This window comes from Neopelma chrysocephalum, unplaced genomic scaffold (genome assembly GCF_003984885.1).
Source record: "Neopelma chrysocephalum unplaced genomic scaffold, ASM398488v2 Primary Assembly neopelma1_63, whole genome shotgun sequence".
Taxonomy (NCBI): Eukaryota; Metazoa; Chordata; class Aves; order Passeriformes; family Pipridae; genus Neopelma; species Neopelma chrysocephalum.
Window position 1 is genome coordinate 4,832,638 of NW_020897720.1, and position 14,247 is coordinate 4,846,884.

The 14,247-nt window shown below is 51.0% G+C and overlaps 1 protein-coding gene across 3 annotated transcripts in view; it reads right to left on the minus strand.

Annotated features, from left to right (window-relative positions):
* The window catches only part of ARHGAP26 (Rho GTPase activating protein 26), a 113,521-nt gene that overhangs the window by 76,566 nt on the left and 22,708 nt on the right, over positions 1 to 14,247 (minus strand). For all 3 annotated transcript variants that reach the window (XM_027682606.1, XM_027682607.1, XM_027682608.1), the window contains exons 6-10: positions 12,431 to 12,541; positions 11,484 to 11,588; positions 10,748 to 10,877; positions 10,283 to 10,383; positions 7,390 to 7,484 (exon numbers count right to left, since the gene is read on the minus strand). In XM_027682606.1, coding sequence (XP_027538407.1) covers positions 7,390 to 7,484; positions 10,283 to 10,383; positions 10,748 to 10,877; positions 11,484 to 11,588; positions 12,431 to 12,541 — 542 coding nt within the window. The remainder of the gene's footprint in view (positions 1 to 7,389; positions 7,485 to 10,282; positions 10,384 to 10,747; positions 10,878 to 11,483; positions 11,589 to 12,430; positions 12,542 to 14,247) is intronic.

The window sequence follows — 14,247 nt, forward strand, 5'->3', positions numbered from 1 at the left end:
AACAGCCCTGAGCTGCCCTGTAAATCCAGCCTCCAGAAAATGATGGCTCATTTATTGTAATGAGAAGGGGAAAGGCCTGAGCGCTGCACACACAGCACAGGAGCCAGAGGACAGCACTGGTCCCACCCTCGCCCGAGGGCCAACGCCACCTCCATGCTCCAGAGTGGACGCTACATCCTTTCCATGCAAGGAGTTAAACCTCAATTACGTGCTCTGATAAGCACGACCAGCAAGGTCAGGATGTATTTAACACGCTGGAGACTGTTTGCACAACCTCAGTTATGGTGCGTGTTTGCACTGAAGCCAGTGCTGTGCTCCCACGCCGTGGGCTGGCGACTCACTGCACCTCGCTTGGCTGCAAGCTGTCAGGATTTCCATCTCCACATCCCAGCTCATCCCACAGCCAGCTGACCCCCACACACAGCCTGGCTACTGCTGTACCTCCTCAGCATCGTGCCTTTGAACTGGGTCTCCAGCTCCTAAGGGGTGGCCGCATCCCGCGCCACTGCTGCTCCCCCCAGCAGGGCTGGGCAGAGCCCCCAGGCTCAGCCAGACAGTGAGATCTGTTCTGTGTGTCTGCTCTAGCCCTGTTGCTTCCTCCCAGGCTATTTTCAGACGCATTAGCAGAGCGCAGCAGCTATTCCTGCTGGAGGAGAGCAGGCAGAATCCCTGGCAACGGGAAGACACAGGCACGGCCCGAGCGTCGCGTGGCTCAGTAGGCTCAGGGGGGCTGCTGGTGCTTCTCTGCTCCTGGGGTTTCATCCATGGGAACTATGACAGTGGAGAACCTCTGACACTGCTCTTCCCACTCATGGCAAAACACAAGGCTCCAGAATGGCAGACGAGTCAGGATCACTGCTCTGGGGTACCAGGATGCCGGGGCACAAGGTGGGAAGAGTGATTAAACCTTGGAAGCTGCCAACTGCCTGCGGAGAGCAGGAGCGTTCCGCAGTGTTCTGCAGAGCACGTAGGCTCTGTTCAGAACTAAATCCTCAAAAACTGATAAAGCCTGGGAAGAGAGGTGATTTGCAACTTGCACTTCCCAAGGGTGATTCAGGAGGAGAACGTGAGCTGCACCAACAGTCTGTAGAAGCCCTTTGGTCCTTGATAAGAGCCAGTCCTCTGTTAGAAGAGTAAACATCAACGGGGGCTTTCAAGTGGTGGGTTTGGCCCGTCTTCTGTTGCTTTGTGGCACGTACAGGCAAGGAACAGAGGATTAACCCCTCTCCCTGACTCAGCTCCCCATCCAACCCACCTAGCCATTGGCTTTCAGCACGTGCAGCAGCTCAGCATTGTCCCACCAGTGGATGCCATGTGCTCAGCCTTGCACCAAGCCCAGGTCCAAGAAAACCAGACATAATGTGCTTGATCTCTGTTAATCCCATTGGTGAGTCAGTCAATACTCACCAGCTTAGTGGTTTGGAAGTTTACTCACTTTGAAGGGAAGAGGAAACCACTTAACCATTGCCCCATCTGACAGGGAAAATGCTCCACATCCAACAGCAAATATGTTCAAAACATGGCACAAAGCTCCTTGTTTGTGCAGGTACAAAGCAACTGGTACCTGGGGAGCTGAATGGTCGCTTAAGCCAGGGCTTAAGTCTGAGTTTAAGCCAAGCTGCTGCTGAAGGCACAGATATCCCAGGCAGAAAGCCCTGGAAGGGCTCTTGCTCAGCTAGGGAGACACAGGAAAATAAAATATTGGGATTTCTGTCTCTTTAGCCAAGACATTAAAACAAAGAATTTTAAACCCTCCATTTAGGGTACACCAGAGCAGAGTACCAGCAGCATTTGGTCCTGGTGTGGCAGTGCTGGTATCTGACGTGCCAGGTTCCCTCAGAACAGGGCAGAGGTGATAACACGAAAATGTTTGTTCTGACTCTGAGCAGATAACAAACAACTTCTCTGGCTTCACTTCAAAGTCAAACTTCTTTACCAGCATGAGGGGAGGGGCTGCAAAATTGAATTAAGCCAAATTTCCCTTGCAAATAGCTCTGTATTTCCTCCCCCAGTGTTTATTTGCCAGGGCACCCATTGCATCACTTTCCTGAGCAGAACCATCTTCCTGGCTGTGATAAATTTAAAATGCACCCACACATTACACCTCATTCATAATTGATGTGGTCCATGCCCACGGAGTACCCTGTGCTTACAGCCAGGTCTGATGGCTGGCGCTGGATCAGCCTCCTGCCAACACTGTCAGCATCAGACTGCCTTGAAATACTGCCTGCAGCCAGCCTCATCCTCATGGAGTCCTCACTGAGTCTCCTGGAAAATCAACTACTTCCCAAAGTGTGTTTGTTAGATTAGGGATATCTCAGCTATCCAGCGATGGGGAAGATATCCTGCTGTGACTTACTTTCCCAAAAGATAAACAAAAGGGATCTGTCCTTGTCCCCTCCCCCAACAAATCACCCTGAATACTGGGGGTCATTTATACAGATAATTATTTATACAGGTAATACACAGCAAATATACATTCTGCTGTGGGGCAGCTCCCATCCTCTCCCAAAACCTGATGTGGGATGCAGATGCACATGGAGGAGCCTGCCAATCCCAGCCAGCCCACAACAGTGGCATCGGGACAGCAGGATGCCCTCTTGGATCTGTCAGCCAAGATGCACAAACAGGAGCTCTTGTGTCAAACAAGATCAAGGACCTGCTGATTCATTCCTGACCTGCATCCTGCATTTCCACCTCCAGGCACCAAACCCCTTTGCCTTCTTCTGGGACGCCAGGTGGAGATTTGGGATCAGAATGAACCCATTTCTAAATGGAGTGGGTGCAGGAGGGTGAGACCACAGCAGAACATGGCAAACACTTCACAAGAAAGTATATTTTCAATATGCTACAATCTAAAAACAGAAGATTTTTCCATATGAGACCACACAGGAAATTTGAATTTTCTCAATATCTCAGCTTTTGTTACAAACAGCCTGGCCTTAAGGAGCTGTGACTAAGCACGTTGAGAAAATGAGAAAATCCAATAGCTTTTCCTTCTTCCAGAAAAACAAATAAATAAGGAAAGCAATAGAAGCAGATAAGAACTTCCAACTCTTATAGCAGCTTATCACAGTGAGACAATCTAAACTGCTGGATGAAAACATGTAAGAGTGGATTAATAAGAGGGGCTGAGGGCTGAGCAGAGCCGTAAGTGCAGAGATGTTCACGGTCCCAATCTGAGCAGAGCAAGGACCCCAGACAAGTCCCCACGGCCACGGGCCAGGGCACCAGCAGTCAGATGTGGACCCAAAACACAGATGAGGAAAGATGGAAATAAGGGGAAGACTGTGTTCTTGAACTCAGAAAGTCTCAGTGTCTGTGTAGAGCCTAAAGCACCAGCAGTACAACAACCACCAGCACGTTCTGTGGGTCCCTGTGGCCGCTGACAAGGAAAGGAGCCTCATCCCTCATCACCAGCCCGCCTGTGACAAACCCCCAACGCTTTGTTTTAAAGGTCACTGGAAAGGCAACACTGGCAGAGGAACAAGCACAAGTTGAACTGCACGTGCCGTCCAGAGCACCGGCGAGAGCCGCAGACACCAGCAGAGGTGGGGTCCCTGCCGGCCGCCCAGTCTCAGCACAGGGAAGTGGGGAGCAGGTCCTGCCACAGTCAGGGTGGCTCTCAGAGACATGCAGACCTGTCAGGTGCTTACCCAGAGCAAGGCCAACAGCCTTCCTAGGGAAAACCATCTGGTCAGGGAAATGCTTGGCAGGTGCCTGGCAGCTCACTCACCCCAATGCAACCACGTAGCCATTGCCATGCCAATTCTTCTCTCAGGAACAGTTTCTTTGTGGAAAGGGTTGTCAAACATTGGAATGGGCTGCCCAGGGAGGTGGTGGAGTCACCACCACCGGAGGTGTTCAAGGAACAACTGGACATGGCACTCAGTGCTCTGGTCTGGTTGACAAGGTAGGGATTGGTCACAGGCTGGACTCAATGATTTTGGAGGTCTTTTCCAACTTCAGTGATTCTGGGATTCTATTCTACAATCAGACTGCCCATAGAGCACAGTGCCAAGCCCCCTCAGGAACAGCCCAGGGGAATGGTGGTACCTGCAGAGCTCACTGCCTTCATGAACGACCAGGAGACCAAACTCCCCATTTTGAAAACCTCCTGCTCCCATAAAAGCCAACTGGCACGTAGAAGCACTTCGCTTCTGGCCCAGAGCAGTGACCTACATTATAATAAACGACAAAGCTTTTGTCATTAGTCAAATGAGATACTCCTCCTCCTCAGGCTCATTTTGTAAGACACCGGCTGTCATCCCTGTTTACTTTGTTTACAAACCTGATTTAATATGCAGAGACTACAAATAAGTTTAGTTAATGAAAAAAGAGCATTAACAGTAAAACACAGTATCCATCACACTGGGGGTGTATTTCAGCCAGACACTAGAACACCATTCTGGGGCTAATTTTGCTGTAACAAAGCAATAAAAAACTTGCTACAGTGAACAACAGAACTATTTGCAAATGCCAAGGCCAGGCTGGATGGGGCTTGGAGCAACCTAGTCTAGTGGAAGGTGTCCCTGCTCATGGCAGGGGGGTGGAGCAAGATGGCCTTTAAGGTCCCTTCCAACCCAAACCATTCTGGGATTCTGTAATTCTATGACAAGGAAGCAATGCTGTAATAATAGATTAGGCTCCAGTTTTTCATCTCAACAATGCTGAATCATCTTTATAGGAGAAAAAACCACATTTTTCCCCCCCTAACAAGGAACAGCTCTTAGCTGTTGCTATTTAGGGTGTTATTTATAAACTCCAGCCCTGCACCCCATGCCTGAGTACCAGCTTCCCAAAATGTAACACTGACAACAAGCTCATTTCTGTGCGATGCCTTTTTCGAGAAGGACCGGCCGAGGCTGCCACCTCCAGGCTGTCCAGAGATCCAGGAGCTCCAGCTCCCAGCTCCCGTGCCCGTATCAGCACAGACCGGGATCGCACTGTGTCCCACTGTGTCCCTGCAAGTCAGCACGGACAGTCAGGGAGACACACACAACCTCGGACACAACCTGTCAGGCCATAATGAAACAAACTGGAACTAAGTCAGTCCATGCACAGAGAGCTTAAAACACAACTGAATAGGCTTTAGGAGAGTCTGGGAAGGAAATGGACTTCACGTTGTCCCCACAGCAACAAGTGACTTCAGTAACTGAGTCACACCTGCGAAAGAGAAGTGCTGTAAGCCAAACCCAGTGCATATGGGAGACAGAGAAGCACCTTGGGCATGTTCGCCTTCATTGTATCCAGACTTCCTGCATGGGGCTGAGGAACAAGACATCAAGTTTCTAACTTCTCTAATAGTAGAGACAATAATAAACCACCAAAAAAAGCGGCAAACTATCCCAAAAAAACCCAGCTTGAGGCAAAAAAGCCCACAGATCAGCCTTCTGCGTTCTGTGAACACAGGCACAGCTCCAGCCAGTCCTTGGGCAGAGATACCCCATCATTTGTGGTCCCACACTTGGGTGGAGAGTGTGAGCTGAAGTTTTTGCCTCTGCTCAGGTCCTTATGCTGGAGATGATCTCCTCCAGCATGAAACGGAAAGTGATGCTTCCAGAGAGGAAAACTCCCTGCTGCCTGAGCCTGGCTGCCCTCCGGAGCAGTGGGATGGTTCTCCCAGGTGAGCCCCAGCACCTCCAGCTGCAAACAGGCCCCTCTGCACCACAAGCTCCAGGTCCCCCATGTCCCCAGTGCCTCACAGTGAAGCCAGGTCAGGCCTGGCAGGGTGGCTGCAGGGTGGCACCCACACACTGCCAAGCCCCAATAACCCCAGACTGGCAAGGAAACCTCTGTAAAACAGGCCAAACCCTGAGTGCCAGGCAAGGGTGAAGGTGATCTCCAGCAAACCCTGGCACTGACAGCATCACCCAATGCTCTGATGATGCCCAGATCCATCCCAGGAAGAGGGAGACAGGTTGACCACATCACACTCTCTTTTAGACATGACAAAAACTGTTGTTTCCTCTTCTTCTTAGTTTATCTTGGGAATAATCAATATTTTAGATATCTAATTAAAAATTCTGATAACCAAAGTACGCAGAGCTACCTGTACACTGGGGAGAAACAGCCTTTTCTTGCAGGCATCCTGTTCCCCTGCCCTCTTGGACAGGAGCAAATTCCTGCAGCAGGAACGTGTACGTGAAAGGAGCAATTCCTCAGGTGCCGCTCCCCTGCCATGATTACATGGAGCAGGCGGATTTCTGGAGCATCTCTTGATCCCATGCCTGGCAGGCTCCAAACATCAAGGGAAGGCTCATTTGCCTCTGAACATGCTGCAGAAGAAAACTATTGTGGCGCTTCTATTCTCCTCCTCCCACTTTTAGTTTGATTTTCACATTATAAAAAAATATCCTCGGGGCAGAGGAAAAAAAATCCCTGTGTCAGCTGAAATACTGCAGCTTTCTGGAGGAAAGCACAGCTCTAGAGAGTGGGAGGCAGCCCCGGGTTATCTTATCCCTCAGCCAGCACAGGCACAGCTCCATCACCCCAACCCCTCCCTGCCACGGGCTGGCACCGAAATGCTGCCGAAGCACAGGCTGGAAAGACACCGTGGGTTTTTCCAGCATTATTCAACACCTCGGATTTCCATGAGCTGGGGTTTTTCCAAGACCTCCTGGGCATTCCTGCAGAGGGGAGGACAGCTGGACCACTGACAGGCAGAAAACTGGGAGGACACAGACACCGAGTGGCTTTGGAGTGGGCTTTTGTGAACCATGTGAACTTCCTGCAGTGAGGGACATCCAAGGCAGTGACTAATTCCGTTTGGAATACAAACGCCAGCCTGGCTTTCCTGTTTATATACATAACCCATGCATGATGCTAATAGATTTGGTAACAGGTTCCCATTCCTAGGTGCTGTAGAATGAATCCACACATATCTCAGGTTCAGCTGCTATGTGAGAATTCACAGCAGGAGCATTTTACTCCTTTGGGAAAAAGAAGTGAATCGAAAGTGCCCAGAGGCACGAGCCAGACATCCACTATCTGGTGGACCAGCAACAGCCGTGCTCCAGCACAAAAGCTGATCAACACATACCCAGAGCTGGAAAGAGGCATCACATCCCTGCCAAAACACTCACAGAGCATCTTTTCCAGGCTGACAAGCATTTCCCCTGTGTGGCCAGAGCCTTGCAGAAGTGCTAAAACAACATAAAAATCAGAGAGACTTGAGTAAACTCGGCACCTTGTAAACTTAAGCACCAACTCAATATACGGAGAGCACCTGGCTGAGAGAGAGGTGTGATTCCATGGATTAATGCTTTCCATTCACAGAGGATACGACTAAAGAAGAGAAACATGGAAACTGCACAGGAAAGTCAAGTGCAGATGAGCACAGCCCTTCCCTACACACCGTAACCCTGGGTGTGTCCTCTCGGCACTCACCGATCCATAGCTTCCACATCGAAGCAAAACCTCTTCTCAATCGAGTCTGTTTTCCGCCGAGTGCAGGATTTCAGGGTAACAGCTTCGTCTTCTCCCTGAGAAGAGACAAAACTGCAGGTGAGGCCAAGAACACCTGCCTGTCCCCAGCATCCACCACTGTCAATGAACAGGTTCAAACCAGGGGGGATTTAGGAACATCACCCTGTTAGAAATACCTGTTTATACTATATATATACACTATATACTATATATATACTATATACTATAAATATAGTCTTTTCACTCTTGTTTGGCCCAAAACCTTTCATGAGGAGCCTTCCCTTCAGGATGCCCTCGACCAAATCTGTGCATTAAGCATCACATAGCCCATGCTTCAGGCAGGCAGGGAGTGCTGAACCACAACTTCTGGGCAAAGTCAGCTTTATTTTCCATTGCTGAATGACACACCATAAACCTGGCTGTCAGTTTTCACTCCAGGCTGCATTTTTGGCAGCATTCCGCACACAAGGACTCTTAACAGGAGCAAACATGCCTTAAAATGTTTATTATATAACAAAGCAACGACAAAACCATTCTCTCATCCAGAGAATGTCTCTCTGTGTCCAAGTTGTACTGGATTTCCACAGGCTGAGCAGCAATTCTGCAGGATCCATGTGCACTGCTGTCCTCTGCTGGAGGAAATCCTGGCTCAGCCCCTGCCAGCACAGACATTTCTCCTGCAATTGTTAAATTCCACTGATGATTCAAGAGAAAATGAATTCTGAAGGAGTTCCTGGAGACGGACACTTTTCTGTGTTCTCTGTGCTGTTCCTGATGACACCTTGGCTGACCACCCTGTTCCCTGACATCCCCGTTTTTCTAGGAAACATATTTATAATCACAGAATCGTTTAAGTTGGAAAAGACCACTAAGATCACTGAGTTCAACTGTTCCTCCAGAACAGCCAAGCCCTCCAGTAACCCATGTCCACACATGCCACAACTACACATCTGTTAAATCCCACCAGGGATGGTGACTCCCCTTGATTCTTACACAGAAACATCCCACCCCACCATCAGACAATCAAAACACTCTCCAACACACAGTCCTGCCTCAACATCTCCTCTCCCTTGCTGACCCCTTCTAAAGAGTTTGCAACCATCCAGTTGTGCCAGTCATCCTACCATGTCTCCGTGATGGCAACTATGCCGCAGTTTTCCTGCTGGCTTCTAGCACCTCCTGTTCCTTGCCCATGTTGCAGGACACACCATGTTTTGGGGTAAGAAGCCCTAACTCCTATGTGACCGTTCTCACATGCTTCTGTGGTTTCTAACAGATGAATAAGCCTCATGTCCCAGACAAGGAACCCAGAACGAACCCAGCTCACAGACCTGAGAGCTCCGTGCACTGCATCTCCCCAGGGTTCAGCAGAGGCCACCTGCCCCTGGTCCTCCCAGCCTGGCCTGCTGCCAGCACCAGGCTGCTCCCACGCTGCCCAGCTCCCTGTCCAGTATTCAGGGAACGCTCCCGCTTCTATCCCACTAATATCCAGCTCCAGCCACAGCTCAAGGCACAGTCATGAGCGGCTCATACCACATGCAGTGTCCTCTGTGACCCATGAGCCATGGGTCTCCTCCTGCAGCACCTTGGTGCCTGCTCCAGCCAGATCCTGAAATTCCCTGCAGCACAGCCCCTAAGTCCCTGGGCTGCTCCATGCTTGGATGCTCATGCCAGTCATCACCAACAGACCCTGGGGCCCATCCAGAGCTGCCCTGGCACAGGCAGTGTTTCATGCCAGGGTGGCACAAGTCACAAGTGCTGGGTGAGCAGCCGCACTGGAATGGCTGGCACAGCACTGGAGTGGGGCCCTGGCACAGCACTGGAGCGAGGCCCTGGCACAGCACTGGAGTGGGGCCCTGGCACAGCACTGGAGCATGGCTCCTGCAAGGTGTGAGACAAGCTGAGGGTGCTGCCCGCAGCGCCTGTGCCCCAGGTGCAGGGGGAGCCCTGAAATGGGAAGAGCCCAGATGAAACACTGTGCAGCCGCTGACGATTACAGGGCTGGGATATGTTAATGCTGAGCTCTAATGAAGATGCTCCAAGGCAAGAGGAAATTAATTTTAGAAGCTGCCCTCCCCACAGCAGGAAACCATGCGGGAGCCTGTCCAGCTCCCGAGGCGCTCCCTGGCAAGGGGATTGTGTTTGCAAACCGTCCCAGCTGGGAATACTCTGGAGGAGTCTATTGTTCCTGCAGTATAGAGGAGCAAAGCCAGTCCTGGATACAGCCCCAGGAGCAGTGGGCACACGGTGTTTGCTGGTCCCCCAGCTCCTCACTTTCCCTTGGGGCTGAAGGGAGATCCAGACTCTCCTGTGGCTCTGTCCAAAACAAAACAGCTTCATTGGCCAAGTCATAGGATCATCAGAGAATCACAGAATGGTTTAGGTGGGAAGGGAACTTAAGAGTTCATCTCATTCCAATCCCCTGACATGGGCAGAGACACATTCCACTAGACCAGGTTGTTCAGAGCTCTATCCAACCTGGACTTGAATAAGTTAAAGGCATTGGGGAAGGAGCAAAATAACAAAGAGGTTCTCTTGTCTGGGCCTTGGAGCAGGAATGAGGGACTGAGAAGCAGGCACGCATGGCGCTGCAGTGTGGTGCGTTCACATGGCAAACAAAGATCTGTGGGCTTTGGGGGGCTTTCTGTCTTTTTTCTTTCTCAAACAAGGTGACAAGTTAATTCCCCATGTGGCACCTGTTCAGTCTGGAATGAATATGCCCCACTTCACTGCATTCGTGCCACCTTGCTATAAAGGTGACAGAGTCTGGCTCCCAGGAGAGCCTGCAGCCAGCAGTGCTGCGTGTTTCCCAGCAGAGCCCCAGGACACCATCCTGCTCCATGCCAGCACTCACCCCTTTTCCTCCTGATTTCTGGTCAAACGGTACCATCGTGATCCGCTTCGATTCCCTCTGGTACGTGCAGTAATGCTTCACCCAGGAAGTCCCAAAGTGACCTACAGAGCAAATGTAGGTTTTATTCCCAGAACCAGTGCCCTCCCATTAACAACCTGCTATGTTTAATGATCATTTAACATAACACATTCCTGTACCTACAGTTTCCAGTTGGATTAAGTGTTATTACCCTCTTTCTATTCAGGGGAAAGACTTTTATGAGGCATTGGCAGTAATTCTCCCTCCCAGAGAGAACCTGGCTCCCACATTCTCACCCTAATATCCCACCCCTTGGGCCAATCCCTTTCTTTCAGGGATTGTGTACTTGCTGAACCAGCCTTGGTGTCCTACACCCCGACAAACCCCTTCCCCAGACTCCCACCCACCGCATTCCCCATCAGGCAGCTCCGTCACCCCAACACCTACGCTTCTCCTGCACGTAGAGATAACCCTCCATCGTGTAAGGGCTGATGTTTTTGTGCTCGTGAGGATTCTCCTTCATCTTCTTCATCAAAGCTTCAACCTCTGATCTTGTTCCTTCAAAACGGTTTCTTGTCTGCAAATTAAAACAGGAATGTCTTCTCCAGTGCATGGACCCACGGTGGGCTCTGCAGCACGGAGGGACCACAAGGGGTGGGACCTCAGCTGGGTCCTTACAGCCATGTGGGAAACGGGACAGGGGAGCTCACTGACAACAACAGGACAGGTTTGCTTCCTGGGCCTGGATTTAAGCTAAAGGAAAAATATTATCATAACTGGCAAGGGCTTCCAGTACTTAAAGGGGGCTTACAAAAAAGAGGGAGACTGACTTTTTACATGGGGAAATAGTGATAGGACAAGGAGGAATGAATTTAAACTAAAAGAGGAGAGATTTAGAATAGATGTTAAAAAGAAATTCTTTCCTGTGATGGTGGTGAGGCCTTGGCACAGGTTGCCCAGAGAAGCTGTGGTTGCCCCATCCCTGAAAGTGTTCAAGGCCACGTTGGACAGGGCCTGGATTAACCTGGTCTAGTGGAACCATGGCAGGGGGTTGGGACTTGATGAGCTTTAAGGTCCCTTCCAACCCAAACCATTCTGTAGTTCTATGAGTAAAATACACCAAAAGGTGAGTTAGCTTGGTTGGACAGTGACAGTAATGGGTACGTGGCACAGGCACACTCACGTTCTGGATGCTGATTGTCAGCTCTGTCTTGAAATCGCTGAAGTCCTTTGCAAGCTCGTAGCCGTGGTGGTAGAACGTGAAAAGCCCCTGCAGAAATGCCAGCAGCTGTGTCGGGGCAAAACAAATGGAGATGGTCAGTTGAGACCCACAGCTGCCCCCAGAGCCGCTGCTGCTGAGGGGAAGGGGCCCTGCAGTCCCCCGGGCAGAGGGCTCACTGGTGGGCCCTGGGGAGATGCCCTGCTCCTCATTTCACCTTCACACCTCCTCTGAATGGAGCCCAAAGCCAAGGCTGTGTTTCCTTCCCCCAGAGCCAAGGCAAGACCCCATCCCAGGAGCCCACACACCTCTGTCCCCCTTTCTGCATTACCCAGGCCCTGGAGTCACCAGGAGCAGAGTCAGGAGGTGTCAGGCACAGCTTGCTGCACCTCTTCCAACTCTGAGTTACTTTTGGATCAGCAGGAATCACCTTTGCAAAGAACCGGAAGGTCTGGCCTCTCCCAGAGCAGTTTTAAAGGATTTAACACCTGGGCAAAGGTACATCTTGGAAAACATTTTTTTCCTTATTTCTGTCACTTCTGCACTCTTCTTTCCTTGTGAACATTAATTATAATTTGGGGTTTTTTTCCCCAATCAAAAGTGTTTTTCTTTAAATTGCTCAGGCCCCTCAGCCTAGACCACCCCAATAACTGTCCCCGCAATAAAAAATTAAATGTTGAAATGCTTCCAGCACACACGTGGCCACTGAGCCAATGGCTCTGTGCCCCAGGGTTCCCACAGTGTTTTCCCCCTCAAGCCTCCCTCTTTAAGAGGGGCTGTGGGGTGAGGCTGGAGGTCCCCAGCCTCCCCACTGCAGGACAACCCACACCACAACCCAGCTCCCCATGACTCCCCATTTCACCACACAATCCCCTGGTTTTGCAGGCTGAGGGGGCTGAACATTCACTTACAGGTTCCACAAACTCAAACATCTTCCTCTCCTGGACCTCTTGCACCTTGAAGACGTACTCTAGAGAGACTTCGTAGAAATGCTGGCGAACCTGGTCCACCTGGCTGTCTGCCTGTGGATGGATTGGAGAGGAAACTCAAGCTCAGTACCGAATGGAAACACTTGGCCTTCTGACCAGAGCACACCTGGGTCTGATGGCAACGTGGCCATGCAGGACAAATTCAGTTTCAGCCCCAAGTTGTGGACTGGACAGATGGCATAGTGATAAATATAAACCTGATTCACATGAACACGCTCTTCCTTCAGCTGAGAAAAATGTTTTTGATGACTCATGTTCTCACCTCCCCGACAGCTGTGCAGAAAACACGCGGGAGAGGCGAGGAAAATGGGAAATCACTGCATACTTGACAAGAAAAGGCAATCCTCCACCTTCTGGAAAGCACCATGACGGGATCTGCCAGAGCATCCCAGGGCAAAGGCAGGTGGCACATACACCCACCACCAGCATGTCACTTTGGTGGATCAGCAGACAGCAAATCCCCTCTGCTTTGAAAGCCCAAATGAGCAAAAATAGGGATATGCCCCAATCCCAATGCCTAAAAATAACCCGGTCATGCACACGGAGCGGAGCTGCTGCACTAAAAGCAGTGTGAGGGACACAAGCATTCCTGGAATGTGTCATAGAATCCCAGAATGGTTTAGGTTGGAAGGGACCTTAAAGATCATCTTGTTCCAAGCCCCTTCTATGGGCAGGGACACCTTCCATCAGACCAGGTTGCTGAGGTGACATTTCGCAAGTGACACTTTGCATAGAGCAACCTAGAGTGTCACTGGGGTTTTGCCCTCACAAAATCCAGCTGGCAAACACCCTCCTGGATGTGAAAAGCAGCTCGTTCCTGCTTTTCCGTGTGACACGCCCATGAAATGTCCCGTTTCCCTCGTTGACCTGCCACCAGCTTTTGTGCTCACAGTGTGCAGGCTGAGGGAATCAGCAACCTGAGTTCTGAAAAGCAGAAAACATGATGCAATCATGTAACTCTGCCAGGAGTAAAATGGCAAATTAGACTCTGCATGTTGTTTAACTGGTCAACAGCCAAAGCAGCAGAGAATTCCCATGGTCTCCTCCTCTCCCCGCCTCACCATAGCAGTTGCACATGTGGCTGCTATCACCCTCCAGATGTGGACAGCTAGAGGTTAGGAAACAGAAACCAGCAAATCTCCTGCATACGAGCACTCGTCTCAGGAAATCACGGGGTCCAGTGGAACTCCAGACTCTCAGAAATGGGTGGTGTTAATTCCCAGAAATGCTGCACCCACCAGCACCTTTCCTGTGCACACACCTGCAGCCCTCACCCCGAGAGCCCCACGGCCAGCAGGGATGGTGATGGGCAGCCCTCAGGGAGGTGCCAGATAGGGCCAGTGCTCTACCACGCCATGAATGCCACATCCACGTTTCACAGCCCTCATGCTGGATACTCTTTCAAAGGTATTCCCCCTTGGTGGGGCCTGAGCCATCAAAATCATGTACGATTCCCAGTGCCTCGGGGAAGCAGGCCCCAGCACCCGAACTGGGAGCTGGTTCCAGTGGGCTCCAGCCTCCTCCTGCCTTCCCAGAAACAGCCCAAGTCAGTGTCTGGGGTGGGAGATGCCACCAGATGGCACCAGCAGCCAGCACTGCTCCAACGCACCTGCACAGCATCCCACACACAGCCACTGCCTACAGCCTACACATCCCGCACACAGCCACTGCCTACATCCCACACACATCCCGCACACAGCCACTGCCTACATCCTGCACACATCCCACACACAGCCACT